Source organism: Chrysoperla carnea, chromosome 5 (assembly GCF_905475395.1).
Source record: "Chrysoperla carnea chromosome 5, inChrCarn1.1, whole genome shotgun sequence".
In the NCBI taxonomy this organism is placed as follows: domain Eukaryota; kingdom Metazoa; phylum Arthropoda; class Insecta; order Neuroptera; family Chrysopidae; genus Chrysoperla; species Chrysoperla carnea.
The window spans coordinates 61,692,698-61,720,219 of NC_058341.1; the positions used below are offsets into that span (position 1 = coordinate 61,692,698).

Genomic DNA, 27,522 nt, shown 5'->3' on the forward strand with positions numbered 1-27,522 from the left:
TTAATTGAACCAATTACAAACTTTTCCCTAAATTTATATGCCATTCATTGCAAAACATATAAATCGCTTAGACTTTTCAAAGTTTACGACACCAAAGGATCATATTAGTCATTAAATTAAACGAAGAAAAATAAATAAGGAACAAATTCAAGACAGGTGAGCCTACATAAATAAAAAGACAATAGACTTACCTAAACAACTTTCCTCTATTATGTGTGGCTTGGGAAAAATTATGTATGAAACCTTATAGACCTTTATACACTTTGCACTTTACGTAGTTTTAATTAACCAACTATGTATATATGCATTACATATTTCATTGATATTAAAAAGGTGTTTTATGTTAAACAAATGTCAATATAATAATATAAAATTAATATTTGTTATTAAACATTTGTTTTGTACAATATGCACATTATTCATTTTATTTTATTTTATCTATACATAAATAATATGTAATGGATATTACAAACCTTACATTACATTACAGTAGTTTAATTTGTGGTTAGACTACTAGTCAAACATTTTAACGTATGTCACAATTATAGTACATATACAGGATGTATGCTTAAGTTGGCTACATATGGAAAACTTTCTTATTACAAGGTTTACGAAAAATAGTTATTCTTTATATAAATCTCTGCTTTCCAAGATAACATATTAACATTCAGCTATTCACATTCGACATCGAATGTACAGAATGCCACAAATCGAGAAATTTCGATGTTAATGGTCGTTTAGAAATGTAGACCATTTAGATCAGATAATTAGAGATGTGGTTCAAAAAATCACTCCCGAGATATGTAAGACTATATTTAAAGAACTATTTTTATAAGACTATTTTTCGTAAACCTTATAATAAAAAGGTTTTTCATATGTAGCCAAGTAGACACTGTGTATATAAATTTATCAAAGTAAACTTAGGTTAGTCTCAAGTTTGTAACGGTTAAAAATATTGATGCTACAAACTAAATTTTGGTAAAGGTGTGCATAAAATTACCTAATTAGTCCATTTCCCCATGGCTGTTCACCTGTCTGCCTGTCCTTTCCTCATCACGATAATTGAAAACGGAAAGAGATATCGAGATGAAATTTTTATAGCGTACTCAGAACATAAAAAGTTAGATTGAGATCGTAAATGAGAAACATAAGTCAATTGGGTCTTGGGTCCGTAAGACCCAACATCTAAACTGTTAGAGATAGAACAAAAGTTAAAGTGTAAAAATGTTCCTTATAAAAAATAAAAAACTTTTGTTTAAAACATTTTTTCGTGAACATCACATGTTTTGAAATGGATTATTTAGGTGATTTTATGAACACCTATACCAATATTTTGTTCGTAATATCAATATTTTTAGGCATTACAAACTTGGGACTAAACTTAGTATACCTTGATACATTTCATACCTACATAGTATAAAAATACTACAGGCATTGGTATTGGTCAATACATGGTATTTAAACAATTAACTCAGTCAATTAATTATTAAAATATTGAAATTTAAATATGAAATATATTTTAATTTTTATAGAAATATTTGACAGTGACTTACATTACAATTTACCATTGTGACGTAATAAAAATGTTCGACAGTGTTTTACTTAATTAATTTTTTTAGATACATAGATAAAATATTGTCTGTGTTATAATGTACGACTTGCATTTTATTATTATTTAATTCATAATGATATAATCATTGCTGGTAATAACCCATCAGATACATACGATCAGACATTATAGATATTCTAAATATTAATAGAGAGGCAAATATCCTAATTTGTAAATTATATTTCATGTATCAGTACTTTAACGACCATTATTCAACAAACGGATGTGTAATTTTTGGAACAACAGCTAATTTTTTTTTCTTTCTTTTTAAATTTCTTTTAATAAACATCTGCCAATATTTAGTTGTGCATCTGCATTACAAACTTATGATGACAAAATGTTTCCGTATCGTTCATTACAATAAAATTCGATGATTGTGAAGATTATTAAACCCTCTTATTAGTCATATCTATAAAAAAAATTATCTTTCCACCTGGATTTTTGAATCATTCTGCTATTGATCTACGTAGTTAAACTTATTTTTAACCCCCGACTATAAAGAGAGGTCCTATACGTTTGACGTGTCTGTGTATCTGTCTGTGCCATCGTTCTAAACGGTTGAACCGATTTTGATTTTTGTTTTTCCGTAACCAAAACCAAATTGAAAATGATCATCTTATTACGTTTAAAAAAAAAAACAAAAACAAAAACAAAATCGGATAATCCGTTTAGTAGCTGATTTTGTGTCGGGGGTTTCTTTAAATTTTTAATTTATGTGTTACCGCTTTTAAACATAAAGCTCTTTTAAACATTAATGTTTCACGAGGTACGATACGCGAGACGAGGTTTTGGTGTCACTTCGCTTCGTGACATTTTAGAATGTACCCTTAACTCGCCTCGCCTCGACCTCCGAGGGAGAATGTTGACTAGACTCGCCTTGGCCGAGGTACAACGTTTACCATTTTTGACTTAATTTTCATGAATTTTCCTAATAATATGGCATAATATGGTAGAAAAAAACCTTCGAGGCAAGGCGAGGTGATATCAAAACCTCGCCTCGCCTCGTACCTCGTGAAACATTAACAGGTAATAGTACAAAATTTTCTAATATTATTTTATATCACTTCCATACTTCGAAGTTCGCATGTGCATTCTAGGCATGTACCATGAGGTAAAATAGAGCATTTTTTACTTCTTTGTATGATAAAAAAATTCTACTGTAATCATAAAAATCTGGTATTGAGATTTCATGAGAAATAGGTGTTTAGGCCTCTCTTTTTTAAGACTTCATTACTTGGCGAATGACAAATAACTCCATCATTCTAGAGTGAAAAGAAGTGAAAAGAGTAGTTTCAGAAGTGTTTTTCCTATTTTAAGAGAGTTATGATTTAGATATTAAAACAAATATTAAAATTGATTTAAGTTCAATTTTGATACAAAAGCTATAATACTGTGAATAACAGCGACACACAGGTAGAGTTATTTTCTAATTTATATTATTTGATTAGGATTGCTTATTACTTTGTTATTTATTAACAAGCAAATTATTATTTTCTTTTATTGTTCAACTAACTATTCAGTTATTTAACCAACTACTTATTATTTCCGATATCGGAGAGTGATTTTACCCCATTTTCTCATATTTGACTTTATTGTTAAATTTATGATATAATATTGAATAAACATGCTATCCATTTTTTCATAATTCACCAAAGCGACAGAAACCAAAATAAGATTTTGTTGGATTATTGAAACTAAGTGAAATTTTTTAATTTGTGCTATTCTTCTTAAAAAACCAACGAAATCAACTTGCCATTATTCTCTCTAATTCGAATACTTAAAGAGATATTTGCAACTTACTTTGGTACAAATTGAAGATTGTGTTGCAATTATCTTTGTAAATATTCAAATTGGGGATAAAAATTATTAAATGATGAATTTTAGTAAAAATTTCTTGTAAAACATTTAAACAAATGTTGCATACTTAAAGCATATGAGGCCGATAAAAATAGCTGTTCTTTGAGGTATGATATTCATACAACATATCTGCATAAAAACTGTATTAAAACTACATGATATATGCGACTTTACCGATTCATGTCGCTTTGAGCAAATATAAACGCTATGTATATCAAATAGAAGACATATTTAAAACATTTATTAAATAAATATTCGCAAATATTCAAACAAATATTCTAACATGCAAAAAATCTTTTGTTTAAAATTGTATTGATCACGGAAGACTACATGTCTACAACATGTAGGTAAAGAGTGATTTCAAATGCTTGATCAATAAAAACGCATATCTTACAGAAACACTAAAATATTTGTAAAATGCAAATTTAAAATGCAAAGAATAGGGTCTGGTACGACCCCTGAAGGTCCACACGAATAACTCCCCAGCATAATAAATAGTCGTTAAAAAAAACTCGACTGACTCGAAAAGACTCGATCGAATGTTATTCTTTTTTGATCATATCATATCATTTTTGTTCGCGATATTGACGACGAAAAAAATATCTACGGACGTACGTACGTACGAACGTACACACACACACACATACTTCTTCTAAAAATTGGTGTTAAAGCCTCGTCCTAACCATGAAACGTAAAGATATGTTAAAAATTTTAATTTCGAAAATCGGACCCATTAGAATAACTATTTGTAAAGATAAAAAAGCATTATACCTATGATTTTTCATACATGGTTTTGATTTCTCGTTACCTATTTTATGTTACCTTGCGATCGGCGATTGCTATTTGTCAAATTTATATCTAACTTTTTATATTAAGTGTGACTTTGTGACTTTCTATATTTATCAAAAATTCGTAGCGCAGGAGCTGCGTTAGCTAAGAAAATTCACTCAAAGATTAAAAAAATAACATGTTTTTCATAAAATCGAATATTGCATTTTTAAAAATTTGAGAATTTTTATTCCAAAAACTAAGCACCTAGAGCAAAAAATCACAAGAGTACTTTTTTGTTTAAAACTGATCAAAAAATACAAAAACATTTTTTATTTTGAAAAATTCTCAAAAAGTATGTTTCGGAAAATCTAGAAGTTGTTCCATACAGTCACATGTCTCTACGTTAAATATTACCGACACCTCAAATAAATTTAAATCGAAGTGTTTATATTTAGATTAGCGTGATACTTGGTCTTAAAGTTAAGTCCACCGCTTAGTAGCCTCCACCTCTCTTCGTTCTCACTTATCCTCCTTCCGTAACACTCACAGGGATTGTGTTACAAAGCTAAAATAAATGCACAGTATATCAGAAAAGATGGCCATGAATTGTTTGGCATTTACTATTTTCAATTTTTACAGAAATCATTAATTTATGGTTCAAAGTGATGATCATCGATGGTACAGTAGAATATCAGATTTAATTTAATTTCTTTTAAAAATATATCTTATAGCTTATGTGTTATTATGATGTATAAGGTATATTGTTGTTCAGTTTCGTTCAAATACTTTCGATAGTTTTTGCGTGGAAGCGTAACAAACAAACAAACATTACTTTGACATTTATAATATATAGAGATGAATGAACAATTTTGGATTTCAAACTTATCACTTTCTAGAACGAATGATGACAAAAGGAATGATATAAGTTCTGACAAATTAATCAAGCCGATATCCAGCTGCTTTGCTTGGTATTTCAGCGATAAAAAAAACAAAACCTCAATTCTATTGCCCACACAAACCCCTCCTCTATAACAAAAATAATGAGAAGTTGTAATAATGAGATGAGCGAAATTTTAATCACAATGGACCTAATTGTATCTAAATCGGTTGAAGATTTAATTTAATTTTTAGAAAAGCTATTGCACTTTTTGTAGTATTCCAAATTTTTGATTATTGCTTATCAGTCTGTATCAATTTCTCTGTAGAAAAATTTTTAGCTTGTTATTTTTATATAAAACATGTGTTATCATAATTAACATATGTAATTTGTTTATAAAGTATATAACATCATATTTAAAAAAAATTATAATTTTTTATTTAGCTTTTGATAGAAGATTTTGGTTTTCGTCCCAAAAATAAAAAACTTATATAGAAATAACTGCAATAATTTTTATCTTCTCCATGAAAAATGGTGCGCTCAGAGATATTGTAAAATATCGCTTTATGAACATAATTTAGAGGATGTTTAACAAATCTTTTTTTTACCATTTTCATTTAAAAACGTTTGGCTTACTATGGAGGTTCAATGACTTTGAAACTAGAATTTCAGGGCAAAGTTATGGACACAGGCGAATGCTAATAGCCATAATAGATTAAAATAAGTCCACGCTGTATAATGTCCCCCATCGTTGCATTCCCAGTTTCGTTGCATGAAATCTGATCGAGTGTCCTTAAAAGTAAGCATCCTTCCAACGATTTCGTATCCGATTTAAGTGGCCAAGTCGTCACCGAAAAAATCAGATTAAAAAATCAGTTTAATTTTTTTGGAAAATACAGTACTTAGTTTTTCATACGGGGACGTCTTCAAACGGAGATTTGTTTTATAATGGAACTGATGGAACTGGATTATATCTGTTTTTTGTTTTATAATTCTTACAAAAAATCAAATTTTGTTTTAAAAATTTTGTCAGGCCAATATGTCGGCCAAAAGTTGCTCTTGTTGAAAATATTATTTTTTGTTAATATCGTAAATGAATATGTAAATAAATTATTATTTTGAGAATTTGTTGTTTAAAATTAACTTTTTAACCAAGAAATTACCGAAATTATGTTAATTTAAAAAATATTAGATTAAAAGGGAAAATATTTTTTTATAATGATTTAAGTCTTTATCTATCGTATTGTAAAGTTTCGATCAAACCTCATTGTGTAAATTTTTGTGAAAAAATTGTTCACACAGTCTTACGAGAAAGTAACATCCTACCAACTTCTTCAATTGTAATACCAGTTATCAATTAGGTATGGAGGTTAGCGAGCCATGCTCGAAGATTGCACCTCGAAGCAATGGTTCAGAGCACCTAGCGAAGTAGACCCTTGTACTCTATCCCCGCTACGCTTTTCAGTGGCTATTATAACCAACTGATGTACTGAAACCCAGGATTTGCCTAGCGCTGAGTTTCCTAATTTCTTCTGGTTCGATTATGGCCGGACCAAACCATTTCCTTCGCTGCTGTATGAGCGCCGGGCAGTAACAGAGAAAGTGGATCGATGTTTCTTCTGAATTTTCTCCGCATCTGTCACACGCGGGAGATTGTCTTTTTCCAATCTGATGTTGGAACTTGTTCAGGTTATCATGCCCTGTGAGTAACCCTACGATGACTCTAATATCAGCTCTGTTTAGTTTCAATCTCCTCGGCTCTGTTACTGAGCGAGTTTCCTTCACCCAACAGGCTTTTGGCGATTTGCCCTCCCTCGTAGCTGGTCCATGCCTTTAATTGTTGGTTTTTCAGATTATCTCCTAATCTGTTAAGACCTTCTTGGTATGGCATCTTCGCAAGCTTTTCTTGAGTGGGAGCCATGGTGGTTCCCAGTTTGGCTAGCGTGTCTGCTCTCTCATTACCGTTCCAACCAAAGTGTCCGGGGATCCAGGGAATATCGACTTTATTGTGCCTCGCCAGGTTGTTTAGACTGTTTCTAGTCTCCTTGACGAGTCGCGATGACACTGTACAGTTTGATAGCGCTTTGAGTGCTGCTTGACTGTCTGTGCAGATATTAATCTCATCATCCTTCAAATTGGCCAATTGGAGGTGGTCAGCACATCTCATGATGGCTACCAGCTCTGCCTGGAATACAGTATTGTAACTGTCCAACTTGATGGATGTGTCATTAGCCCTTCTTGGGCCGCAAAAACCCGCGCCAACACCCTCTGCGGTTTTGGAGCCGTCTGTGAACCAAATTTGGCCATGTCTTGGTCCTCTGCTGACCTTTCAGTCCTCTCTCGTTGGAAGGCATATCTTCTAGAGTTGCTCCTCCATCGGCAGGGTTCTGATTTGGTCCTGTGGTTCGTTTTTAAGAGCCAACAGCTTACCTTTGAAAAGTTTGGACAGGTCACTATTCCATCTTTTCAATTGTCCTATACAGTGTAGTCTGTATGCAGACCTCATTGCTGTACTTTACAACCAGTTATCAATTAGATAGGGTAAAAAAAACTGAAAATAAGTTTTTCGAAATATTCCGGTTTCTGTTTTTGCACTAAAATACTTTCCCGTGAAATTTATTGAGAAATAAATACTAAACTAAAAAAAAGTATTAGCAAAAAAATTTTTTCTTAAGGCAGCAAGAAAACATTTTGATTTAAGATAATATTTTCTTGTTATACTTTAATTCTTAAAAAGTCAAATAGTTATTGAATTAAAGAGGTCCTTTCGGTGCCAATGTTAATTTAAAAAAAAGCGCAATTTACTTCGCCCAAGCAAAAAGACCTCTTTAATTAAAATATTGGTCTGAGTTCTAGAGATTCTATTTGCTACGGCATGTTAAAACTTTAATGCATGCATATTACATAAATACTAAGACCAATTCACATAAATAAACAAATGGTCTTTAAGCACAAATGTTGCTTTGTTTTTTCTGTTTTGTTAAATATTTGAAAAAGATCTGTTCGTTTGATGGATGGATATAACATTCATTCTTTTTAATTTTTGGTGAAAACGAATCAACAAAAAAAATAATATAATATGGATTTGTTGCACCTGTTTTTCGAGTGCAACATTTAATAAAAAAAAAAAAGTCCTAAATGGACGAATAATGTTACAATATTAGAAACATCTGTACGCTATCGAACTCGAAAGATTATTGTTGTCTGCATGTATTAAAATGTAAATTACTTATAAGGTGATAATTTTTAATGAAACAAGGATTTGAATGCGGGTTTTCGTAATTGTATTGAAAAATAGAAGTTTCGTAAACCCATCGTCGAGTATCACCGTTATTTCATTATTAGGTTAAAAACAAAAAGCAATAAAATTAATGTAAATATAAACATTCTCCGAGATAGTGATATGAGTATAATTTCGAGCTTCAGGAAGGCTCCCGTGGCTGAATAAAATTATATTTTTGGTAAATGAAAAATAAAATATATTTGTTAGAATTATTACTGTTATACAGGGCATTCTGTTATTAACTGCAGATCGTTGGCCTACAAAATAAGCTCATAAAGACGAACAAAAAAGCTCTTTACCAAAATTCGATCTGAGGCCTGATTCGGGAGATGTGACTATGGGAAAATAGAAAGATTTATGAATTCACAGACCTATCAAATTCATTAAATTAGTAGTCACTTTAGAATATAGAGGAGACTATCATAAAACAATAATTGGTTGTAAATTGATTTAATTGGGTAGTGAATACTAAAAAAAATATTTTGTTGTTATTATTTATAAAGGAAACAGAAAAATAATTAACCAATTGACAGTTAGATGTGGGAGGTATAAAATTATATATTAATATAGGTACGGGGCAAGGGGGAATAAATTGTGTAATACAGAACACAAAATCTTAAACATTGTATCACTTTACAACCTCAACAGAGAACATAAATACTTTGGTATGTCTCGGTGTATGTGTATCTCAGCATATATTTAGCAAAACGGACTATGGTCCGTTTTGCTAAATATATGCTTAACGTATGTGATATTCGCACAATAAGTTGCGTACAACACTTAATTAACCAAGAAACGTAGTGTAGGTTTTAATGGGTTAGTTTTTACAATAACAAAAGTAGCCAAATAGTTTTTTTGTAATAATTTTGCATTTGGACACGCCTTCCAATATGATAAAACACATCATCTTTTTAAGTAGTGTTTTTTTGGCTTCATTCAAAATTTTATTGAACTGTGATTCGCTAAAACGATGTATTAATTTATTTTGTTAATTATCTCGCAAAGTAGGCCTCCGATCCAAAAGTGGAAAATAACTTTTTCCCTCGCCTTTATGAGCTTATTCTGCAGGATAACGATCTGCAGTCAATAACAGAACGCCCTGTATAATACGTTATTTAAAATCTGCTAATCAATTCCATTTTCAATTTGGAAATTTAGAAAAAACACAAACGTTTTTAAACAGGGTGTCTCTAAAAGGTCTTCACATCGCTCTACCACATATAGCTAAATTATTATCATAATAATTGTTCAAAGTACCCACCATTCACACACATACAAACATTTATACAACGAATCAAATTATAATGAATTATCTGTATAATTTCTTCGATTCGTTCTCATAAATTAACCATATTTTTTAGAGATCTTCGGTAACCCACTAAATTAAGATGTCCCCATAAAAAATAATCCAATGGATTTAAATCAGAAGACCCAATGGTGGCCAATTTACTAGAGCGCCTTATTTGTAGTAAATATAGTTAACTTCATCTAAATTCCATACTTAAAATGCTTTACCTTCATGGGCGTAAAATTTGAAGGGTTTTAGCTAAAAAAAACCCTACATTTTACACCCAAAATTGATATTACTTACAAAGTTACTATGAGTTGTAATATAAGAAAAACGATTTCAAAATTGCAACATTTTTTTCGCGTATAGCGGCAAAACGGAGCAACTTTTAATGGGGCATGTTTGGATAAATCGACTTATTTTGAGCTAAGCTATGTGTGGTAAAGCGTTGCAAAGACCTTTTAGGGACACTCTATAATTCTGCCTGTAAAAAAAAAAAAATTTAGAAGAATACAAATTTGTTTACAGAAATTTTGGATGTATTACATAATGTTGTAAAGTGGCAATTGAATTCGAGAGGGGTGTGCTGGGGTTGATATTGATTCAAAGCTGATTCAGCAGACTTGGAGTTCGATTATTTCAAGCCAAGAAAATTTCCAATTTCCAGTTCTGTATAGAAAGTAAACTGAATTTCAACTAAGTATAGATTCAAATAAATATGATTTTTCGAATTAAATCTATCTACAAATGGAAAGAGATACAAGAGATACAAGAAAATTGTATAAACAAAAATTTTTCTTTTTTCAAGTCTCTGCTTGAAACATATTTTATAAAGTTGATAAAATTGTCTTAATTTGAAATATCTTTTCTTTTTTTTGTCATCTTTTTAGTAAATAAACAGAGGAATTTAAGATACGTAAAAATCTGAATTATCAATGGAACAAAGTACTGAGTTGATACTAAAAAGGATTAAAAAATGCACCAAAATGCATTGTAATAGACAATTAAGTGTAAAATTAAAAGGCCTCATTTTCAACTAGGGCCATGAAAGTATGTGATAAAATTTCGATTACAGTCCTAAAATACTTAAAATTAAATTGTAAGTGGAAAGTGAATGAATCGATAAAATTGTTAATCATAAGATAATTTAAAATTTTCAACTGGAGGCCAACAACTATCAAACATCAAAACAAAATTACATTTAAACTTTTTATGTTAGTGAATAATTTCATTAAACTGCCCTAAATCAAATAAGAACACACAAAATTTGTAGTAACAGTTTTCTAATTTATCACAATCTGTCACAAAAATTTCACATATAATCTAATTCACAAACGCATATAGAATACAATAAATTGAGGGGGGTATGGCCTCTGGGAGCCGGACAAATAACTTTCTGATTCATTATCTTCAATTAGTGGTCTCAAACATTCTCAAAACAAAAGAAATTCTTGAAAATACTTCCGAAAATTTTTAAAATTTTCGAAAATTAAATAAAAATGCAGCCGAAATACTGGTGTTGGTTCTTAAACTCTAATTTATGATAAATAATGCAAGCACTGGCATTCAACACTTTTTGTAAAGGGTAATTCAACCATTAACTCAAACAATTGGTTGTTTTCACTTATTTGCATCATTTTCCTGTTTATAATCCATACCTTTAGTTAGATCATATCTACCCGACCCATCCTCTATGTATAAGCAAAATTTCTTTATAGTTCGGTAATCACGAAGCCCCAAAAGTCATACTAAAAAAGATTTATGTAAATTCTTAAAAATATTCAAATCTCAAATAATTTTTGATCCGCTCAAAGTAATGTTTTTATGTGAATTTATTCAAAGGCAAAAAAAAAAAAACACTAGAAAAAAGGAAAGAAAAGTCGTTTATTAACGACTTAGAACTTTTGAGACGGCGCGTTAGGAGGGTCTTAAATTAGATGTCAAAATCTTCCCTTTTTTTAGTTTTTTTTTTTTTTTTTTTTTTTTTTTGCCTCTGAAAAAACTCATAAAAGCGCTTTTTTCAGTTACTTTGGACGGGCCATTTTCTTACTATTTCTATTTCACTTGAATATAATTAATATTTCTTGTTGTGCGCTGTAATTCAAATATTTCGGTAAATATTACAAAAAGATTGTTATGCTGCTTCGTTTATATATTCGTTTATCGAAAAATTCAAAATTATGTCTTTACCTCCTCAAAAGTGCTGTAGATGGCTTTTTGGAAAACAGTAGTTTTACGCTTAAGGCTGTTGCCTTGCCATATTATTGTCAAAACTTTGGATTATATGCGCAGTAAGAGTGTATAAGCTTGTACTCAAATAAGGTATAATTTTTGTTAAATATTGTACTACTCAACTGTTTCTCATAGAGCATAATATACGATCAGTTATTTAATAATTCTATTCTGTCTAGTACTATAGTTATTTTTGTTACAATCACAATACTCTCTGCATTATTATATCTCAAAAAAATAATTCATTAATTTTTGTTTTGTTTGTTTGTTTTTTTAAACCAAGAACAAACACGTTATGGCTAGTTAGCTTTTTGAAAATTTCGGACAATTTCGTTTCAAGAATTAAAAAACTTGTAAAAAATACAATCTCTCCTATGCTCCCCGTGTTAATGATCCAGACTTTAATTAAGTTAATTTCATGTTAGAGACGGTTAATCGACTTCAACTTTTGATGTTATTATAATATCCTTAATAAACCAAAATTTTTAATATTCTGAAATACCATGTAAAGAGTGTTGACATTACTCTATCATATTACACGTACATACATGTCACACATATATAACTGATATTCCCATATAATACATACTATACAATTTGCGCATAAATTGCGCTCTCATGGATAAACAGTGATGTTTACGAAAAAATGTTTCAAACAAAAGTTGTTTATTTTTTTACAAGGTACAAACGTACAAACTAACGGTCTATAAAATTGGTCATACGGGCCCAAGACTAAATTGACCTACGTTGCTTATTTACGAACTCGACATCACTTTTTACGTCCTTAGCACGTTATAAAAATTTCAGCTTAATATTTCTTTTCTGTTTAGCTTTAGAGTAATCGTTGATTAGTCATGACAGGCGGGCAGACGACAGACAGACAGACAGACAAACGGAAATGGACTAATTAGGTGATTTTATTTTATTTACAAAGCTTTTGTTTTAAGCGTTACAAACTTGGGACTAAACTTAGTATACCTTGGTATATTTCAGATACATGGTATAAAAATATACAATGAAGTTTTTAACGATTTCATTTTCCAGGATGAAAACAAAAGCTTTGAATCAGAAAGTTAATAAAATATTTTTTTAAATATATAATATCTTGCACCCCATTCATATATACATAAGTTATTTCATATTTTTCCCCGTGTAGGTACTGTTGTTGAAGGGTAAGCATAGACTCGTGCCGTGCCCTAATATATTATTGTAACAACATTCAGCATGGATGCATGCATGGTTCATATATTGATAGAATATTATTAAAACAAATAAGGGAATGTTTTCCTTGTATTATCTGTGATAGAGCTATAAAATGTTATATTCAAAAAAATAGTGTCATCCCTTGCTTATAGATAGAAATGTTTGTAACCAGATGTACTACGATTTTTGTATACCGAGCGTCAATGTTATTTTGTATATTTTTATTTGCAAGTCTGGTTAACAAAGTGTTTTAAGTACATAAAAAATTGCAAAAATTGGTGTCTTTTTAGCATTAGTCGGTATGTTCTAAGCTTAAACCATATGAATATAGACTCCTTTTTAATTTTATGTTTCGAAAAGGTTTTAAATGTCCTTTAAACTGTGATACACTATATCAAATTTTATATTTTTCAAAAATTTTGCAAAAAATTAATTGCACACTGTGGAGGGCATTAATCTATGAAAATTTTTGTAGAGAAAAACGGTTCTTATTTTAGAAGAAAATGCGGAAAAGGAAAAGAGAATCTCTTCAAAGTAGAGATCTTCCACAAAATAGAGCTTTCAATTGGGTATAGATATTTTGAATTACGATAAGTTCTATAAAATTTTTGTTGTGTTAATTTTGGTGTCGATTATATTTGAGAAAATTTTCAAAAAATTAAACAACCAATAAATAAAAGAAGATGATGGTCATCTTTTTGTAGAAATCACATCGTATGTATATTTTTCATTCTCGTGTTCCTTATATTTACAGAATTATTCGTTAGTGCATTAAACTACATGTCAGTCATAATTTGCTAATTCGATCCCACCAAAATTTTTTCCCCGAATTGACTTCAGAAGCAAGTACAAAGAAAACATACTAATTTTGTAAAAATCAATATGTTGATTGACGTACTGTATAAAATAAATCTGCATACATTTAACAGTATAGACTATGTACATAAAACAGCTGCCTACATAAACACCCACAATTTTTTAACCCTATTTATGTATAATAAAGAGCGTTGGGTTGTCATCCCTCAATGTATACATGAATTCGATTACCCTTTGTAAAACAGAACGTCATTCTATTGTTTTAAAATTATTTAAAATATCATATTTGAATGCAAAGTATAGTGGTATGTAAATTATATTTTTTCTTGCGATTTACACTTAAATGCAATTCTTACTCCAAGGGTAAAAATTAAAATTTTATGAATAATAGTTAAACATTCTTTTCTAACTGCTTGAATTCCAATTTGAACCGATAAAAAAAGTTCCATGAAAAAAGATTAATGTCTATGATGTAGAAAATCTTAAATCATTTCATTGTGGAAATTGATTGGGAGTTTATGGTGTGTAGAAGCTAAATAACTGAATGGATTAATACGAACTCTGTGACCGAATATATTATATTTTATCCAAAATAAAGGTAAAAACGGAGAATAAGAATATACTTTGGTCAAAAACTGGTAAAGTGCAAGTCTAACTCTCATGAAGAGGCTTACCCCCACTAGAAATTATTTGGGGATTGCCCAAGGTATATATACATGAGACATGTCTAATAAGGAAATTCTTATAAGGACCCAATCAGAACCCAATCGGGAAATACTAAGCAATAATAAAATAATTAATTTATAGTCAGTTTTCCCCAAATGGGGTTTTTATGGGTCCTTAATGGGAAATCCCAAAAGAATTACATCATTTTTCCTAATTGGGTTTTGGGTAGGACCTTAATTGGAAATCCCGACGGGAAAATATGCAATTATAGTCAGCTTTGCCCATTTGGGTTTTGTATGAGATCTTAATGGGAAATCTCAACATGAAAAAAAATAATTATTGTAATTTTTTCTCAATTGAATTTTGTATGGGACCTTTATAGGCCATCCTAACGCGAAAATAAGAAATTATAGTTTGTTTTTCCCAATTTTCATAGTCCATAGGTGTTGTACCTAAATTGAAACTCAATGAGGCACCAATATAGGACTGACATAAAAAGTTGTAGCCGGGGTAGCTCAATTGGTATACCTTAATGGAACCTTTTTGAGATTTCTTCATCGGGATACAAGTTGGATTTCTAACTAAGCCGTATAAGCCTTTACGTCAGAGTCTATAGGTTCTGTCCCTAAAAAGAGAAACCCAATGAGACTACAATAGGTCTTACTTTAAAATTTCTAGTCGGGACGTCATGCCACTGAAAATTGCTGAAAGTTTCGTGTCTAATGAGTTGTCTAAGAGCAGGGACTTGAAAGAAGATTGAAACTCATGTAAAATTAAAAATTTTTCAAACTTTTTAGATTAACTCTTAAAAACAAGACATAATGTGAAAGACAGCAGAATTTTACAAAACTGTGCAAAAAAATTACTTAACTAGTTTGTATTTATGTTACTATCAACCATTTTCTCACTTCCAACTGGCATATTCTTATATCGTGAAGTGAGCTGGAGAAAGAACAAAAGTTTAAATAAAAAAAATGTTCCTTATCAAAAAATAAATAACTTTTGTTTGAAATATTCTTTCGTAAACATCACTGTTCACCCGTGAGGGTGCAAATTAGGCGTAAATTATTTAGTATGTATTATATGCGAATATCAATTATATGGGTGTGACATGTATGTATGTGTAATGTGATAGAGTAATCAACATTGTCTATGCATGGTATTTCAACAATTAACTCAGTCAATTGTTTGTTTTCACTTGTTCAAGTCGAAATTTCTCAAATAAATAATAAATAAGTATTTCCTTTGTCATATTTAAATATTATGTCTTATGTTACTTCCACAAGTAAGACGAAACATTAAATTCAATAGGTCGTTTAGGTGACTGAGTTTTAGAACAGAAATAATCGTATATTATACAGTTGGAAAATATTGTTCTCCTTCTAGAAAGTCGAGTAAAAAAAAGGTGTAATTAAAAATGAATTCATTAAATGAATAAAAGTTTATTATTAATTATTATGCACGTTAAAAATTATATAATAATAAGAATAAGAATAATAATAATATAAATTTGTCAAGTGTCAAGTATAGTGTCCACATCCAAGTCGAACATGCCAAATCGTCAATAAGTTTCCAGAATATTTAGCGGGCACCACGTACGATCGTGCGATCAGTGAATCGAATTGAAACATCTTGAACGTGCATGTTCGGTGTAAGGAATTCATTCAATGTGTTTACACCATTACGTGGTTCTCGATCGAATGGGAAGCCCATAGAACGTCTATCCGGATACAAACTATCTTTAATACCACAATAGCTTGAGGAATCACTGCATTGCCTTGAAGTATCTTGTTCAACCTATAAGACATAATATAAGTAAGTATTTATTATGAAAAATTCGCTTAAAAATTCGCTTATGTGCTGAAAAAAAATTCGCTTTTGTGCTGAAAAGATAATAAATCTCTAATGAAAAAAAAACAAATTATTTTTTATGTTAAAATTCTTCAACTGAACCGGAATTCGAATCAGTCAGGGCATGTGATTTCTATTCGATTATTAACCCATTATTATTAACAACCTAATAAGGTCTTGCCCAAAAGTTGTTAACTTTCACCCAACCCCTCCCCACTATCTCGTATCAAGATGAAACATACGGTAAATGGAAGATAAAAAAATGAGAAAAATTTTATGCCCAAGCTGATCTCAATTCATCAAACATATGAAACCGGAGATGTTGATCATTGCGATTGGCAGCCTCGATTGTTATTATGCTATTGTTAATATAAAGTTGTTTCAATATTTCTACAAAATTAATGAAGTTTTTCATCTTTTTTATAACATTACCATATGACCGCGGTTTAAGGTTTTTTGGACGGTTTTGTGTGTACAATATACTACGAAAGTTGTATCAATAGGTCTCCCAAAGACCTACATTTTGTAATATTTTGAAATTAATTTTCGAAATAAAAAGTAATTTTGTGAACAAACGAAGTCTTTAAGCCGCAAGGGATGTAATAAGAATATTTATTTATTAATAAATTTTTTGGAGTAAAAATAAACAATTTTTGTTTAAAATTATTTTTATATAGGCAATAGACTGCAATAGGGTGTTCTACTATATTTGAAAAAGTACTTCAAAATGTTAATTTTGCTAATAAAAATCCACCAAAAATTTATTACGGAAAAATGCACACGCTTTCTTGTCAAAAACTTAAATTAAATTTTAAACCTTGTTTAAACTGTCAAAAACGCGAGCATCCAATTTGGTAACGTAATATCGATATCATTATACGAAATAACACAGATAAGTTTAACAGATATATTCATAGACATCTGATATATAAATACTTATTATCTATAGATATATTATACCAAACTGTATACACTGAACTAACTGATGGTCTATGGCTCATACCGATATGACATCACAGGAGGGCTTGCCCGCGTTTTAGGTCACGTCATATACAGTTTAAAAATTACGATTTTTAATTTTAATATTTTAAAAGAAAAATGTGCTTTTATGACTCGAAATCAGAATATTTAAGTATATTTTTACATAAATTTTAACTTTTTTCAAATTTCATGATTTATTTTTGACTAACAATAATACCCTATTTCAAGTTTTTCAGAAAAGAAAAACAAACATTTCACTTTTCATTTTCGGAATGAAACATTCCAATTGAACCTAAGAAATCTTATGCATATTTTCACATACCTGTTTGGGAGCACTTTCATGGCATCCACATTTACAGTCACACACACATCCACTCATCCATTCATCCTTACAGACCTCTGCTACATTTTTTACCAATGGCTAAAATGTTATTTATGGAATTAGGGGAAATTTAAACGTAAAAATCCTTCATTCAATTTTCGTCTGGGAAGACGAGTCTTGTGTATATAAAGAGTTACGTTAAATTTAGTACAGCCATATTACACCCCTTAAAATATTGTCTTACCAATTAATAGCTTTCAGTTCTTAAGGTAGTACAAGCACCAAGGCAATTTTACATTTGGTGTTGAAATTATTTGTATCTTATTTTCAACTTTGATGATGAATTTTGTTATAACTTCAACAATGAAGACTAAAAAACTAAGAATAAAATTTTTCGCTATCTGCCTTATTTTTAATAATATCGAAAGCTAAATTTGTCCCCACTACCGTGCTCATACATCCTTTGTTAGTCGGGCACAACGGTCTTTTTTGTTTTCAATAGTTGTTTTTTTTTTTTTTTTTAATTTCAACCGACTAGTTTTTGGAGAAATTTATGAAAACATATCACCCATCTACCGTTTTATCGAACAGGAGCTAAAATATTCAGAAGTGATTTAGACTTAGTCCAACTTCATATAAACAAATCAAGCTTTATGTTTAAAATTGATTCGGTGCTCGTACATTCTTAATAGCTTTTTCAATTTTAAATCTCGTAAAATATTATCAATTGCATTGCTCGTCTTCTGTTTTCTTTAATAAATCTACTATCAATTTTCTTATCTTGCAGTAAGTTTAGGTTAAAACGATTTATTTAAAACTTACCAAATCTGCTTGGATGTTTGAAATCATAACAAACAATTTACATGGGAAACCTTCTGGAGAACCCTTTGGTATTAACATATGTTGAGGCCATCCACAACCACAGAAGTTGAATTGTGCTAATTCATCACCGCCTACTGGACGACTTGTATCCAAATTACGGAATGTACGTTCAAACGGTATAGTAACGGAAGATTGACTAGATTGTCGTTGAATATCGTTACTGCCAGGATCCACTGAAATTGTAAATACATGTTAGAAAAAATATTAAAATTTAAGATTTGATGTTTGCTTACATGTTACAATAAATCGATCCAATTCGATAAACATTTTACGATGATCAGTAAATGGAATGGCAACACCTCGTTCATCGTTAGTTGGTGCAAGGAAAATACGACATGTTCCACGTACTTGGTTTCCAGTGGCATTATCCACTTGGATTCTGTAAGAAAAATTGTAGAAATATAATGAATAATAGAATCATAATTAGTGGAACACAAACGAGCAGATCCGTCGAGAAATAAATTTCGGATTTAATATATTGCATAGTCACTTTCGAATAACCTTCTTTAATAAGGATATAGTTTCTCTGGCAAAAATGTGTCAAATTTTTTTAATAGCATATGAGGCAGAAATTTTTTACACTATAGTATGTCTTAGTTGCGCACTCTCTGGTTGAAACGGTAATGAGAGAGCAGACAAGCTGGCCAAACTGGGAACCACCATGGCTCCCACTCAAGAAAAGCTTGCGAGGAAGCCATACCAAGAAGGTCTTAACAGATTAGGAGATAATCTGAAAAGCCAACAATTAAAGACATGGACCAGCTACGAGGGAGGTCATCGTAGAGTTACTCACAGGGCATGATAACCTGAACAAGTTCCAACATCAGATTGGAAAAAGACAATCTCCCGTGTGTGACAGATGGGGAGAAAATTCAGAAGAAACATCGATTCATTTTCTCTGTTACTGCTCGGCGCTCATACAGCAGCGAAGGAAATGGTTTGGTCCGGCCATAGTCGAACTAGAAGAAATTAGGAAACTCAGCGCTAGGCAAATCCTGGGTTTAAGTACATCAGTTGGTTATAATAGCCACTGAAAAGCGTAGCGGGGAAAGTGTACAAGGGTCTATTTGGCTAGGTGCTCATACCCCCCATACCCATGTCTTAGTAGTATCTTAATTTAAAACTTAATGCTTATACAGAGTGGGCCAATTTAATTTATACACCTAAATATCTCGTTTTGTAATGAACCAAACAAAAAATTACTTAAACAGAAGTTGCACAGTTTGACGGGAGACACCATGTTCTGACATCAGATTGGACCCAGTTCTTCTTCCCAGTTTGTTTTTAATAATCGATTAAGGTTTTAACTTTAATTTAAATATTTTTTTTTTTAATTTCCGCCGACAAGTTTTGGAGAAATCTATGAAAAGATATCATCCACCGTTTTACCATAAAACCAACGTTAAATATGCCTACTTTTGAAATTATTTACTCCCTTATTAAATAATATGGTAACCCCTCCTTAATTTTTGTTTTTTTATTAAGACTTGGTCCAACTTCATATTTAAGCCCGATATAAAATTGCCTTGATGCTCGTACATCCTTAATTAACGCATTAAGTCATATTTATTTAATATTACGAGGAGCAGTTTTTCTTACACTTATACATATGGAATAAAAATGCTAAGACCGTCAACAATTGTATTATCTTTTATATTTATGGGCCCTAATTTCCTAATAAGAAAGTGATAACAATAAATTTTAGTAATTTTTTTGTACGATTTTCTAACAAAATGAAATAACTTACCGGTAAGTAAACTCGCTATGCTGAAGATGAGTAAACCTAGCGTTAACCTCTCCACGAGGTGTAAAGTCCATACCACGTGATAGATCCACATCACTCTGTTGCCAGAATGTTTGTAAAACATTACTTGGCCCACCAGATACTTGAACTTCCACAGATGGAATTGTAATACCTTGATATTCCAATTGCTGAACTGTGTATCGGGGTAAAGTTGATTTATATTGTTGGAAGATGTCGTCAATGAATGCATGCCAACGGTAGAAGATTGGATCACGCATCGCAGTTGCTGAATCACCCATAACACCAAAAGTCTCTAAATAACGATGATCTGGATCATGACTGTATGATATAAACATATGGCCACTATTATGAATATTTCCATAGTATGGAATATTTGGTGATAGGACGGGACTTGCTTCAATCATATTTCCCAAAATGTCAATACCTTCATCACGTCCATCAACTTCAGTTAATTGCATTTGACCACCATTTTCCTTTAAAAAACACGTGAAATATGGAATAAGTTAAAAATTCAGCTTTTCGGATACACCATCAACTTTTAGAATTTGATTCTAAACCTTAAATTCATTGATGCCGACAAAAATATGGGAAAGTAAACTAAAAATTAATCTTTTATCTTGCTACGTAAGAAGGTGGACGTATTCGACGTATAAGGTATTTCTAGCATGGAAGCACTTGTCAACAGATTTAGCCTATTTTTTTTCACGGGCTCAGAGTAATGTTAGCTGTGCAAAGGAATGTAAAACTCAATGTCCTCCTAGCTATTTTTAACGATATTAAAAAATTTTCGCGACAAAATTGAAAAAAGTAGGAGTTGAAAGAAATGTTTTAAGAAAGTAGCTCCACGTCGTTTTGTTTTCGAGATATTAATTTTGCCGTAAATTGGTCAAAATTGGGACCTTAGGCATTAACTATGTCGTGTTTTAAACGGTCAAAAATTTTGAAACTTTGGGATTTAATAGTAAGCCGTATTCTTACGTGAAAAAAATTCTTTAAATTCTGTCGAAAAGTGTTCAATTCTGATACTTCTCAAATATTTCACAACGTGCACTTTTGTCGTTTTTTATCGTTTTAATAGTACTGGGTAATTTTCTTGAGCCAACTTGTTTCAAATTTTTAAATTCTATAAGGTTGGCAAATTATTATATCTTGAAGTATTGAATCCTAAAAGGTTGAAAGGTTTTTTGGTAGAAAAGCAATTAAGTAGATACTTACCAAACGAACAAAACCAGAATTAATAGCTTCAAAGATACGATCGCGCCAACGAATTAAATCATCAACATCTAAGGCTAATCGATTGACCGGGCGCCTTAAATTTTGCAATACTGTGTTTGCAGGTCTGGCTGGCCATGCACGACTTGCAACCAAACTGTCTAATTTTGGGAAATACGCTTCAGGTAATGGACTTTTTAAATCTGTTAAACGTTGAACTCGTGCAAGTTTATTGCATAATCTTTCAGCATTGTATCGGGCAATGATTTGTTGATGCATATAATAGAATAATTCACCTCGACGATCCTTTGCCACAATATTACGGGGTCCTTCGAATGGATAAACTAAATGCCAATGCCAATGATGAAGATTAACACCTAAATCTTCACGGAAGTAGGAAAGTCGATTTTCCGGCTCTAAATCGCTTGCAGTATAATCTCGAGGAAGTTCAATTGGTTCCTGCAAATAAAAGATATTTTCCAATACGAATCTAACGGCTTTTGAAATAATTGTACTTACCCGTTGACCTTCTGGAACAACTGTGGCTTCTTCTCGAGCTCTTGCAAAAATGGCACTGTCTAAATATTTTTCTGGGAATGACTGCATAAAATTTGGAATATTCACACCTTGGGTATCTTCACGATGTAATAAGGCTACACTTAAGGCATAATTGAACAAGAATGGGTTGCATCGATCTCGAATATACGCACATAAAGATTTTAAATCATCAGTGTTTTTCATTCCTAAAATAACGAAATGTTTTCAATGATATAATATTATAATATTAATTAAGTACGATGAAGTTGTAATATGTTTACTGGTTCCAACAAACTACAAAAATTTCAAACTAATTCTGTTTCTTTGTATTTTTGTTCTTTAGGGATTATTAAATTCCACGGTACCAACCTTAAACAAAACGTGCTGTTAACTTTACAGATTCAAAATTACCCCAGAATTAAAAAAACTAATACTTTTTAAAATATTAAGAATTAGTAACATAAAATTCGTGTATATATATTTAAAGTCGCCGATCTGAAAGAAAAATCTCCCACTAAAATCGAAAAATTACAAAGATCATCAGTTTAAAAGAGGTATAATTTGTATTGATTATATCAATTTTTAAAATAAATAGCTGTTCTCTTATCATGTTTAGTTTAAGATCTTCTCTGCCTGTTTTATTGAACTTTATATCTAACGAAATTGACTAAGGATATCCTAAACTATTTTGGTCCTACTTTTGATATGAAATCTTTAGTATCAAATTAATAATTTTCAACTAAAATCACAGAAAAAAATTATGAAATTTTCTTTCAATTTGGGATAAACGACAACCGAAGTATATATAAAATATATATCTGAGTATACTAATTCTAGATCCAAGTTTGTAACGCTTAGAGATATTGATGGTAGGAAAATAATTTGGTCATATGTGTTCATAAAATCACTTAATTAGATCATTCCCGTTTATCCGTTTGTCTGACCGCCCGTCTCCCCATCAAGTTGAAATTTTTATAGCGTACTCAGAACGTAAAAAGTGAGTTTGACTTCGTAAATGAGCAGAACACACACATGAGGTTAATTGGATCTGGAGTCTGTAGGACCCATCTTTTAAGCCATTAGAGATAAAACAAAAGTTTAATTATATAAAAAGTTTCTTATAATAAAATAAACAACTTAAGTTTGAACGATTTTTCCGAAAACATCATGGTTTACACAGTGATGTGAAGGCGCAAATTAGGAAAATACTTTGGTGTCTACTTTCTCCAAGACTATAAAAGATAGGGAGTTAAAAATTTGCAAGTAGCTTCAACTAGTGGTATTAAGAACGATTCTCGAAAATTCCGAAATTAAAATAATTTGAAAATTAAAACGATTGGTTTATTAAACCGTTCTAATTTAAAAATAATGCAAGCACTGACATTCAACCCTTTCTTTAAGAGGTGTTTCAACAATTATCCCAGTCAATTGTTGGTTTTCACCTGTTTTTTTTTTGAATTTTCAGATTTCTAGATTTTCACAAGGACAATTTTAAGTCACAGTTCCGATTTGGTTCAAGATAACTGGTGACCAGTTTCACAGTCCGTTTTCAAGTTTTCTAAATATAAAGCTGCGTTATTTTGAATCTCATAATTAAAAATTATTTGAATTTAAAATCCCGAGAGAACCAACCCTGTATACGCTGGAAAACGGCGCATACCCTGTGATTTGATATGGCAAATTACCATATACTCTATCTTTAGATTTCTGGCGTATGCCCACTGATTTTTATGGTCTATATATCGTAAACTTTCTGCTTATTTTGGGATTAAAGAATTGTTTAGAACTAGTTCACCAGTAAATTAATACATACCTATCATAATGTTAATTAATTGAGCAGCTAACTCTCGATGATATGGAATAAACACCGTGAATGGTTCTCGTCGTGGAAACTTTTCAATTTCACTGGTATTTGGCAAGGAGATTTTTTTAATTGGAATTCTTTCAGCGGCATCTTCACCAAACCGGGATGTGAGCGAAACACTAAGTGGTTTATAACGATTGGTAAGATAGTTTGATGGTACATCGAATACAGCTTTACGATCACCTTTTGCTACGAACACTGGTTCAGTTGGTCGATCGAAGAATAACTCGAAGTCTTTATTGCCGTTTGACATGTTGATGAACTATATAGAAATTTGAAATAATTAATAAAATAAAATTACGTTACTTACAAACTTCTAATTACTGAGATTCGACTTGATGTTAAAAATGTAGGCCCCAAACAAATATACCAAATTACTTATACTGAACTACCAAAAAATTTTTGTCCTTTATATATACCCAAAAAATTAATTAATCAAAAATATTACGTAATGTGTTTGCTTCTTCTTGTTTTTTGACACTTCCAGTTAACTTCTATATTACTTTGTTAAAAAAGCAAATCCCCTAGGATTATTTTACTCGTTGGAGTTTTAATGATACCTTGTGGAATATGTTGTTTGGGGTGTTTATAAAATTCTCCGATGATAACGAAGGTTATTCGTCTATTGTTAAACGGAGTAATTTAACCTAAATCAATTGAACATGAAAACTAAATAGAAAACATTATTTCGGACAATAGTTTAAGTCGAGGTATTCCTGCAAATTTTCATTTATACGTCTTTGTAGCATACAAATTGAGACCATTGAATCCGTTAAGTTTTCAAAACTATTCCAAAGTAAAGTTATTAATAAGTTATTTCTCAAAACAATACCAACTATAATTCGAAACTTAAAATTTTTTCTTTGGTCTTTTCGTTACTCTTTTGAAAATGAATTATAATGAAAAAAGAAACAAGAAAAACAGTTTCGTTATAAATCTATTGTACTTTTGATTTGATGAAAAATTTTGGTCAACAACTCAATTGGGGAAAAAATTTGTACTGTTTTTAGTACAGCTAATAAGCGGGATGGATAGGAAAAGTTGGAAAACAGCACCTTTAATGAAGCTTTTTGTAACGTGTTTATAGAACCCCAAAGAACATTCAATTAACCTAGTCAAAAGGGGATATAGGGCACCAGCGGGGGGCATATGTAACCCAAATTTTTTTGAAATGGTTATTTTGACTTCAAATTATCATCTAGTAGGTATTTTGGTCGCTGAATACAAATCCGTTGTCAAATTACGCGTATTCCAAAATTCGTGCCATTTTTGACCCGAACTTCCACTTTTTGGCACAAAAACGGAAAAAGTATTTATCGTACAAACTTTGGGAGGTATTTTTAGCCGTTGATTACGAATCCAATGTTGATTATGAATCTCATCTTCCGAAAACCATACCATTTTTGGCCAAGAATTTCTCTTTTTGAAACAAAAACTGCAAATTAGGTATTTATCGTCCAAACTGTGCTTTAAGAGGTATTTTTGGTTATTGATTACGAATCCGATGTCAGATTACACGAATTCTATCACGTCTTCCTAAAATCTTGCCTTTTTTGCCATAAATTTTCATTTTTTAGCACGGTAAATTAAATATTTATCGTCCAAACTGTGCTGTAAGGGGTGTAATCGGACATCGGATTCGTAATCAGCGGTCAAAAATATTTACTAGAGCAAAGTTTGGACGATAGACACTTAGGTATTAACAGAATCCGTTAATCGAACATCACATTCGTAATCAGCGACAAAAGTACCTCATAGGTAACATTTTGGACGGTAAATACTTTTCAATTTGTGCCAAAAAGTGGAAGTTCGGAAAAATGGCATAATTTTTTGAATACGTAACATAATTCGTGTAATCTGACATCGGATTTGTGTTCAGTGACCAAAAATAAGTACTAGATGACAATTTTAAGCCAAAATAAGCATTTCAATTTAGGCTACATATGGCCCCCGCTGGTGCCGTATGCCTCCTTTTAACTAGGTTAAGTAGGCTGAATGTTCCTTGGGGTTCTATAGCAACGTAACAAAAAGCTTTATTAAAATCGGTGCTGTTTACCCACTTTTTCACTTTCGCCACTTTTTTCCGGCTTATTCATTGTATTATTTATTCCCAAAACAGGTGGAACTTTTGATTCTAATTTTTTTATTTGAACTTAATTACCGTGTACTTAATTCCATTTCTAAAAAATATTTTTATTTCAATATCCAAAAATATTTATTCGCTTTACTGGATTCGATACATCGATTTTAAAATATTTTTTAAACATTATGGAAGTAGGAAAAATTATGTACCTAGTATTCTTATCATATTAACTTAAAATTTATCACTGTATAGAAAAATATCAATTTCACGTAATAATTTGATAACGTTAACCGCATTATGGTTAACATATATTGATAATACTTTTGTGGTATATCCTAAGTATTGATAAATTTACTTCCAAATTTTAATTTTAACATATTTATTCCTATTTTTTACCAAACATAGATAAATAGAAGTTATTGTTACGAGTAAGGATGATAAATTTTAATCTCCTCAACGTAGATTTCAAAAATGAAAAATAATTTCTATTCATAGTACGCCTATAGTGGCTCAGTTGGTTAAATCTATATTCGAAGGGAAGTGGCTCGATTCCGATCGTCACCACAATAATGTAATTAATAGCTATAATGGATTGGTTTAGTCGGTGGTATATGGATGAAGGGGGTACACTTAGTGGCGCTGAGTTTATTTTAGCATTACTGAATTTCGGATATTTCGATGCTTATTGAAATTAGGAAGGGAAATTAATGATGAATTCGCGCTAGTAAGGCAACCGAATTTCTGCGGGGCAAATAAAATTACATTCACACTAAAATGATAGAACTACATTTTTTTTTTTGTTAATTATTAGATTATTATCTGGCATGGTGTTAGCAACGGTAAAATTGTTTGGAAGTTTATATTGCCAATTTATCTTATTTTCGCACTTTTCTTTGGTAATGCACACTAGTAAATGTAGTAAACGGCGCGGCTGTCAAATGCCAGATATCCATATTTTATTCCTTCTTAATTTCACGTTGCTAGCTCTTATACTATAGCCACTCAAAATAATTTAATTGCTGAAATAATCGAAAAAGATAGTAACACTCATAATGAACACCAAATGGGCCTCAGGCCTTCACAATACACAAACTTAAAACAATACACAAAAAGTTTCCAAAGCTTTTCTCTAAAACTATAAGAGATAATAAAGTTGAAAGTTCATGCGCGCACACAGCTTCTAAAAGGTATAAAATTCAATATCGCAAAAAAAATATTGACTCCTACTCCTTCCTCTAAACATTATCGGATTGGATTGATGTGAAAATAGATACAATCCTGAACTTTCTTTCTCTTATAGGTTCGAAGAAACCTTTGGAAACCTCCTATAATTTTGCCAACTTCTATGAAATTTCGATTTGTTGGTCTGTGGGGTTTAATGATATACCAGCCAGCATTAATAATAAGGGTGTGATTTTTCCAA

The 27,522-nt window shown here is 31.0% G+C and overlaps 1 protein-coding gene across 2 annotated transcripts; it reads right to left on the reverse strand.

The window, feature by feature from the left end:
- Positions 1-16,066: 16,066 nt before the first annotated feature.
- LOC123300990 (phenoloxidase 1-like) lies at positions 16,067-24,393 on the reverse strand. 2 transcript variants are annotated; one of them, XM_044883693.1, is made up of 9 exons: positions 24,341-24,393; positions 23,966-24,278; positions 22,135-22,358; positions 21,619-22,074; positions 20,386-20,876; positions 18,872-19,017; positions 18,579-18,811; positions 17,757-17,855; positions 16,067-16,399 (listed from the first exon to the last, which is right to left on the reverse strand). In XM_044883693.1, the coding sequence occupies exons 2-9, from the start codon at positions 24,267-24,269 to the stop codon at positions 16,184-16,186; spliced, it is 2,169 nt and encodes a 722-aa protein (XP_044739628.1). In that variant the 5' UTR covers positions 24,270-24,278; positions 24,341-24,393; the 3' UTR covers positions 16,067-16,183. The 2 variants fall into 2 exon arrangements, with proteins under 2 accessions (XP_044739628.1, XP_044739629.1); XM_044883694.1 differs by lacking the exon at positions 17,757-17,855.
- Between the last annotated feature and the right edge of the window lie 3,129 nt (positions 24,394-27,522).

Coding starts and splice junctions, on each gene's coding strand:
- LOC123300990 (XM_044883693.1), bottom strand. CDS start 24,269: ATGTCAAACGGCAATAAAGACTTCGAGTTATTCTTCGATCGACCAACT. Junction 18,812..18,871: donor GGATCGATTTATTGTAACAT/GTAAGCAAACAT, acceptor TTACAATTTCAG/TGGATCCTGGCAGTAACGAT. Junction 16,400..17,756: donor ATGAAAGTGCTCCCAAACAG/GTATGTGAAAAT, acceptor TATGTCTTATAG/GTTGAACAAGATACTTCAAG.